The sequence below is a fragment of the Manacus candei genome, unplaced genomic scaffold (genome assembly GCF_025592945.1).
Source record: "Manacus candei isolate 608988 ecotype Guabito, Panama unplaced genomic scaffold, ASM2559294v1 h1tg000018l, whole genome shotgun sequence".
Lineage (NCBI taxonomy): Eukaryota > Metazoa > Chordata > Aves > Passeriformes > Pipridae > Manacus > Manacus candei.
In genome coordinates, this window is record NW_026138066.1 from 22,405,780 (window position 1) to 22,414,139 (window position 8,360).

An 8,360-nucleotide genomic window follows, 5' to 3' on the forward strand; every position below is an offset into this window, starting at 1 on the left:
TACGAGTTTTGAGAGGCATTTTATTTAGACAACTGAAAACAGTTAAACATTCAGAAGCAGCATACAATGAAACAAAACCCGAACCAAATACTTTTAAGTACATAATCCCTTCTTTTCAACTACAGCCAATTCTTCCAACTTTCAAGGAAATTAAAAAAAAAAAAAAGGGGGGTAAAAGCCATTGTATCTCTTCTCCATAATAAAGAAAGCACACTACAATGAGTCTAATTGAAATTGGAGAGATTGGATCTTGGCTTGCACACTTCAAAGACAGTAGGCAGTCATGCCAAAAAGACAGCAAAACTCTACTACTTGTCTTTTGGGTTTTTATTTGGATACTCAGTTCTCTTACAGACAACACCTAGCCAGTTCCACCGCATTCTCATCAATTACTGCCCATCTTTGCCTTACGTAGAGAGCTCACTCTGGAAGGCTGCTGTTTGTCACTGCTCACTTGATTTAGTCTTGTAGGTCCATGTGTCATGTAACAGTTGCAGTAATCAGGCCTTAACTTCAGGAGTTGAGCTGTACACTGTATCTGAGTTTTCAGAGGCAATCTCTTCTGCAACTAAATAAAAAGAATTTTATTTAACTTCACCTTAGATATATAAACCAAAGAAATGTTGCATGGGTGGCTTAAAGACCAGTTCAGTTTGTTTTCCCATTCAGCCTGATCCAGCTATTCAACCCCATCTGTTCAGCCTGCACAGCTCCAGGCACCAGTCTGACACTTACCACATGGTGATTTTCAGGAAAATGCATTCAAACACCTTTTGAAAAGAGTGAAAAATGCCAGAAGATACTTGAGGGAAACTACCTCTTCCACAGCAAAGTATGCTATCATCCTGACTGATCTTTTAACACTTAGCTGAGTGGAAGCTGACAGTTCAGTGCATTACCTATTTCCTCCTCTGCAGTTCCTGGAAGGGTAGCCCTTGCTTTTGCTGCTTCTGCATTCTCCTCTTCTGTAGAGGAGAAGAAAAAAAATAGTCAGTACCTTCAGTTCCACCCATTCACCTTAATAATAATAAAAAAGTAATTTCCACTTAATTTAGTGCTGAGAAGAAACATCCATTAATGAAGCAATTCCATTAATGAAACTCACTTGCAGTTATTGCTTCCCTCCCCCCAAGATGAGAGAACCAAAGTACTATATAAAACTACCACCCATACTTCTTTCTAGAGATTATCCCTTTCAGAATTATGAAGGTGGTATTGCATGTTTCTTGCTCATTCACATAAAAATACATCAGACTATTTGCTTAAATATCCACACAAAGTGTCTCTATACAAAAAGCTTACAGGATTAATTGCTTACATTATAGCTACAAAGGTACATCCTTAAAGCTATCAGATATGAGTGAGTACAGAAACCCTCAGAAGACAGCAGTTGCTGCAAGAATTGTTTACCATTAATAATAGATATTATTTAAAAAGCACCCATGGAGCAGCCAAGTTTCACCAGGAACAAGCAGACACTTACCAGGAACTACACATTTCCAAAGACCATAGGTTTTTCCTACTGTTGTCTGCCACAGCCTTAGTGTACCATCCTCAGAGCCACTTGCATATAACTCTCCATCAGGGCTAAATCTCACACAGTGAATTGGACCAAAGTGCCCTTTGTAAGATTCTATAACACAACATACCAAGACCATAAATTTCAGATTTCAGCCAACAACTGAAATTATTAAGTACAAACCGATCAGAAGAGGAGGAAAAAAACCACTGATGAGAGGGCACTTTCTCAGTAACTAGCTTCTGATACAAAACAAAGCTTCCATGAATTGGTATCTCAGCAATGTCTAATTTAGGTAAAATATTAATGTTTCATTAACTGCAAGAAAAAAGGTGCTTGTTTATTCTAGACAATACTACAAAGCAAGCCAGCAGCACAAAATACACATGCTCTGTTCCTTCAACCACTCACTCCACACACATACAATTTTAAACAAGGACAGGATCAATGAAAAAACTTGGAAACATGCTTTTTGTTTCAAATAAATTTGGCCAGCATGTACCACATTTTTCATAAAGGCAGCTGACATATCTAATGAATGCTATAGTATGATGCTCAAGTTAACACACAGAAGCAATACTGAACATGATTTTTTTTTTAAATAGGTGCAAAGAGCTTCTGAATGTAGGTTTTAATTAGTTCTAGAAGAATAATGTTGGGTATACTGAGATAGGAAAAAATGCTTAAACTGGTAATATACCTTTTCACCCTCTTGCACAGCATGCTATGCTAACACCTTATTTGTGCACAGCAGCTTCATTTACTAGTCATTATTTAATGGATACCCATTTCATAACTCCTTTTTGATTGTAGAAAACAAACATACCTAATTCTTCTCCTGTATTATAGTCATATTTATAGAGTTTAAAATCTTCGCCGCCTGCAACCAAACATTCTTTTGCAGGATGAAGTGATGCAGAATTGATTGTAGCAGGTGCTTCAAATGATTTAATCTGCTCTAGACTGAGGGAGAAAAGTTTGTTAATAAAGTTCATTTAAAAAGAAATCCTGAGAACAAAGAAACTGTGATTTTACTAATCTCAGCTGCTTTTCAGAAAAATAGAATACAACCCCCCAGAGTTTCTGAAGCAAGTTTTAATACTCAAAAACCATGCTCATCCAGGTAGAATAAACAAAACAAAAGCTCACACATTCAGAACTACTTTCTGGAATATGTTTAAGCATATAACTTCTTTCTAAAGATATCATAAAGATGTATAAATAAGTTCTCTGAAAAGCAATGCGTTGAAATCTGGCTTAAATGTATTTAACCACAATTACAGCTAGTGTGAAACAAAAAATGGCACCAAACCCTTACAGCCTAGCACCTTACAGACAGTTAGGTTTCACTATTTTAAGGCAGAAGCATTCAAGAAAAGATGTCCACTGATGCCAGTTCTGACAGCTTGGTGATTTTAGCCTGGTACTGTCAGTTTTCATCCCCATTACCAAGCCCATTACACAACCTGTGAAAACTCTGTGTTGTGCACTCACGTTTCTGCACTATGAAAAGCAATAGTCTTCCCATAGGTTATCACAAGTATCTGTCCTTCTGGAACATACTCCATGCTGCTCACTGACATGGCAACATTTAGTGACTTCACTTCAGTCATGGTACTCCGGTCCCAAAGGCTTAAAGGGAAACAAAAAGGAAAAAGAAGACTCTCAGATTACTTCAGCAAGTCAAGCAATTTTCATCTCCCATCCATGGCAAGACCTGGATCAAAAAAGGCATCTGAAGAACGGGATTTGATTCCACAGGTACTTTCAGATTTTCAGTGGCATTATCTGCATTGTCACCTAGGCCAAGCTTAAGACAAACCTCCTTTACAAAATAATTTTACATTTGCAGTTTAAAGCAACGACATTAAATGGTACACACACCAGTTAACTACTCAAGGATTCTCTTGGAGATTAAAAATCTTGGTTTAAATCTCCTAAGCAACAGATCTTTCTAGAAGCAAAGCTTGAAAATTCCACTCTGCCTTTTTACCTCACGAGACCAAGAGGTACTAATGCCAATCTGTATAGGGATTCATTTAAGATAATACAGTTTTCTATCTAGTGGTCCAAGAGCTATCTAAACAGAAATTAAATTGTTCTACTGTAAGTAAAAATCTTTGTTCGTTAGCTGGCTCTGCTAGGCATGAGATGACACTGGTCATATCAGCCAGAAAGCTGAGGAAGCCATTAGGCACATCTTCCATCCTTTCTGGAGAGCACAGTCTGAGGAAGGGTCTTTGTCAATTCATCTCCCCAGCAGCCCAGGTTTATCTGGTTTCAACACATCTCCTACCAACGGGAGACAGAGTAAACTTAACCATCACTGGATGAGACACCTTATAAAAACACTAAGGCCTACTCAATTTACCAGCATGGCAAAGAAAGAGGGCTTTTTCTATCAGCTGTGCACTGTTTCCAGTTACTCTTCCGAGGCTTTTATCCCATTGCATGCAACTATAATAATCTGGGATTATCCTTAAAGCAACAACAAAAAAAAGTAACTATATTCTGACATAGGTTATGACAATAAATAAAACTGAGCTTCTTAGCAAACTGAAAGTTAACTTCTTCTTACCGGACAGTTTTATCATCAGCTGAAAGAATCTGTTTGTCATCACTGCTCCATAAAGCCTTTTTAATGCCAGAAGTATGTCCACTGACAACCTCAGGTTCTTAAAATAAAGCCAAATATTTGAATAAATATAAGAAGATGAAATAATGTCATGCAGCAGTTTGGGAGCTTTCTTAAAACTATATGGATTTCCATTTACTAGAAACTGTAGAATTATTTCAAACACTTGTGACCTTATCTGTAGATCTTAGTCCAGAAACAGGATAAACTGTAAACTGGATATCTGATTGCCTAATTTTAAAAAACTTCACTAGGTTAACATTAAGGTTCTCTAGCTTCATATTAACCACAAGTAGTTCAGTATCAACACAAATTTAAACAAATATATGGAGTCTTTTTTTTCTTTCAGATGACTGAAACTTAATTATTTAGACTTATTTTTAATTAGTCTGCATTGAATTGAAACATGCTATGCTTGAAGTCCATTATAGATAAACTTTAAGTTATGGATGACCCATCCCTGGAAGTGTTCAAGGCCAGGCTGGATGGGGCTTTAAGCCACCTAGTCTAGGGGGGCTGGAGACAAGATGATCTTAAGGTCTTAAGGACCCTTCCAACCCAAACCGTTCTATAATTCTATGACCTTACTGTAGCAAAAGGTACAGATACTACATTTGTAAAACAATCCTCAACTTTGTCTTTTGTGACTCATAACAGAAAATAACTCTTTAATTTCAGAACTTGTATTCAACTGCAAAGAAACAAGAATTAGTTCTAAAAGCAGACTCACCTGCTTCTGGCTTGCTCAGGTCATAGATACGCAAGAGCTTATCTTGTCCACCTGTTAACAGATAATTGCTATCCTGAAACAGAAGTTACAGAGAGTCAACTCTATTTTGATTCAAAATACCAGCCTTCATCTGTGAGTTAAAATAACAGTTCTTTCTCTCAGACAGCTTCTAATACCCTTACTGCATTTAATCTACAATCTTAAAAACGAGCAGTGGTATGTTAATTATTTGCCTGTTGAGATACACATGTAAAAAGCAGAAAAGTAACTTCACAGCAGAACATACTCAAAGGTTTACTTTCCTGGTGTATAAGGTATAAAGGTTTCTCATACCTGTGTAAAATCCACACTTTTGACAATGTGTTTGTGAGCCAATGTGATGAGTTCATCGCCTGACACAGCATCCCACACTTTGCTAAACAGCAAGAGGAAACATTCATATTTTAGAAGCACCAGGACAAATGAACTTGGACAGTCATGTGAGTTTGTAAGCAATATTTCCTGATGCCATTATAACATTTTATCTTATAAGTTATAACTCAGTTATTCCCCAAGAATACGTTATATGTTTTTACTAAAGCTTTTTTTGGACTAACCCATAACCTTCCTTTATCCTCTTTTTCAGGACCATGTAGACTAATGAGCATTTTAGTTTTAAGAGTAGTTCTTCTCTGCAACTTTATTAATAGAGATTGCCTTTTACTAACAAGATCCAACTTGCCAATTTTAATTTATACTGCAAACAGCACAAACACCACTATAAACATCAAAGAAATTATTCACTAGAATTTTCTTATAATAAAAAGAGGCTAAGTGCTAGAAACAAAGTAAAATCACTCTTTCAAGTCTACTCTAACTACAGTGCCAGAAATTAGAGCTGCATAGAAAAGTTATTCTAGCAAAGCAGTACAGTAATTAAGCATATCAAGAAGCAATCACAGTTGTTCATCATGTTGGAATTAACTGTAGCTGCTTTCAAGATGCTAAAAGTCTAGGTTTTAATTTGGCTAGCCAAAAATAAGCTAATAATTACTAAAGAAAAAAAAATGAACCAGTAATTAGGTACAGCTACATCATGTCACCAAAGAGCACTACAGACTAAAATCAAAATACAGACCACAAAGACAGTTAATCACTCACGCTGTAAAATCAGCTGCTGCTGTTGCTGCTTTAGTGGCATCTGTGTTCAAAGTGGCACCCCAAACAGCACCTTTATGGCCTAGAAACGTGCCAATCCAGTCCCCTGTGTCTCCCTGACGCAGCATAGGCTTGCCATCTTCACAGAAACAAAACCAACATTCAGGTAACATGGTAAAAGAAGAAAACTGGGGTTGTTTTGGTGTTTTTTTTAATATTCCCTTGCACCAGCACGTGGAAAAAATACCTCACTATTTTATGAAGCCATTCTTTGTAAAAGAGCTTAGCTAAATAGCTTAGCTGTGCAGCTGTACTTGCTGCATGCATCTGAACAGTATACACATTCAAATACTTATGCAAACGAAATAAAAGTTTTCTGACTAAAGTTTTCTTTGGGTTTGTGTTAAGATAGAAGGGAATGTTCGAGTTTTATTTTTACTAAAGTTTTCTTCAGGCAGGACAGATTTGTTTTTTTTACTTTGGAACGATATTATCAGGCTGCCTGTATGCAGGCACAGCCTCTTGTGTGCAATGAGATATGTTTAAACAGAGAGAGGATAAAAATGAAGTACTGATAGAAAGCCTTTCCTATCATTTTTTTTTTCTGGGGGCTATCAAAGAGCGCAGAGCTCAGCTGGAAGCACTTCAAGGCAGAAAGGAACGTCCTTTAAAATGTGTGCATACATAAGATTAATATATACATGTACGAAGAGGCAGTGCTATTCACACACTGAGAGAGTCCTCATCACTCCGAGTGCAGCAAGGCAGCTGCCCTGGCCACACGGGAGCTCACTCTGGACCCACAGCCCGTGGGCACAGACGGTAGAAACGGGAAGTTTAACCAATAAACCCCTGTGGACGCTTCCCACCCCCTCAGCAGCTCGGATCCCGGCCGGGCGCTCGCGGGGCTCCGACACCGCCCGGGATAACCCGGCCATGGAAGCAGCACGAACACCCGCCGCGCGCTCCCGCCGTCATTCCACAGCTCCCGAGCCGTGTCACGGACAGGGCCCCCCAGGCACAGCCCCCCGGGCCGGCGAGGCGCGGCCTGCGAGCAGCGGGGCTCCCCCGAACCCACCCTGGGTCTCCCCCGAAGCCACCCCGGGGCTCCCCCGAACCCACCCCGGGGCTCTCCCGCCTCCTCGCCGGGCCCCGCCGGACAAAGCGGCCCGTCTCGCCTCACCTTTGCAGGCGCTGATCAGGAAATATCCGTAGGGGGTGACGCCGCTAAAGGCCAGGTCCACCACGGGCCGGGTGTGCCCGGAGCAGGTGAGCGGGGTCTGCCTCATGGCCATGGCGGGGCCGGGGGTGCGGGGCTGGGCAGGGACACGGGTCGGGTCCGGCCCGGCGGGAGCGGCGGCAGCGGCGCGGGAAGTGACGGGCAGGAAGCGCTGCCGGGCGGACGCGCGTCACGGGCGGGGCGCGGCCTGGCCGAGAGGGAGGGGAAATCCCGCCTGTGGGCGAGCCGCGATTCCGTCCGTCATCCCGCTTCCTGCGGGAAAAACGGCGTGTTTGCCGTCCCGTTCATTGGCAGCCCACCCTAGGGCTGAGTCCGGGGCGTCTCAGTGCTCCTCTGTTGTGACTTGAAGCCTCGCACTGGCTTTTCAGTCGTTGATGTTACGCATAAATAGGTTCTAGTTCCCGCCCTGCCCTGCCCACCTCCCCTGCCCACCTGCCCGTGTCCAGCTCTGTCCCAATGAGTTCTTTGTGCCCCCGTGGTGCTCCTCCGCTCGCTTCCCAAACGGGCAGCAAATGATCATCATGGCTGGGCTTTGTGAACGAAGATTTGGGAAGGCTGTATCCACATTTATTACAAGCATGCTGGTGGCTAATGAGGCCAATACCAGACAGACATATCCGACTGCAAAAGGCTCAGCAAAAAGACTCCTTAGATGGTATATTCCGCAAGACATGATTCTTTCTGCATTATCTTTTCTCCTCGAGAGTGACCCTGCATGTGTTCTCGAAGGAGACAGCAGCGTTATAGATGGTGTGTCTCCAGGCCTCCCGACTGGAGGCCAGAGTAGACCAGTTATGATGATCAATGTGGCCAAGGCTGAGATGTTGTTTCAGGGAGTCCTTGTATCTTCTCTTCGAGGCTCGTCTCTTGTGGCAGCCGGTGGCAAGTTCACCATAAAGCAGGATCTTAGGGAGGCGGTGGTTGGTCCTTCATCCTGGAGACGTGCCCTGCCCAACACAGCTGTGTTCTCAGCAACACGGCCTCAATACTTGTGACTGCTGCGCAGCCTGGCTCTTTCTGTAGGGCGGGCTCCTCTCCCGGCTCACTGCGGGGTCCGATAGGCCTTTTCAGCCGGGAAGGTGATGGGAAAACGCTGAAG

General features: G+C 41.9%; 1 protein-coding gene across 1 annotated transcript; it reads right to left on the reverse strand.

Moving 5' to 3' along the window:
* On the reverse strand, positions 1–7,407 carry STRAP (serine/threonine kinase receptor associated protein). The gene is made up of 10 exons (XM_051784476.1): positions 7,205–7,407; positions 6,025–6,160; positions 5,218–5,299; positions 4,885–4,957; positions 4,098–4,194; positions 3,014–3,151; positions 2,346–2,482; positions 1,484–1,633; positions 900–965; positions 1–568 (listed from the first exon to the last, which is right to left on the reverse strand). Exons 1-10 carry the CDS (start codon positions 7,314–7,316, stop codon positions 501–503), a joined length of 1,059 nt encoding a protein of 352 aa, XP_051640436.1. The 5' UTR covers positions 7,317–7,407; the 3' UTR covers positions 1–500.
* Between the last annotated feature and the right edge of the window lie 953 nt (positions 7,408–8,360).

Bases quoted from the DNA above. Each gene is read 5' to 3' on its own strand.
- STRAP (XM_051784476.1), bottom strand. From the start codon at position 7,316: ATGGCCATGAGGCAGACCCCGCTCACCTGCTCCGGGCACACCCGGCCC. The intron at 4,958-5,217 runs GTATGAGAAACC...CTTCTGTTTCAG, and splicing joins AAAGTGTGGATTTTACACAG to GATAGCAATTATCTGTTAAC. The intron at 1,634-2,345 runs GTATGTTTGTTT...GTTGTGTTATAG, and splicing joins TAATACAGGAGAAGAATTAG to AATCTTACAAAGGGCACTTT.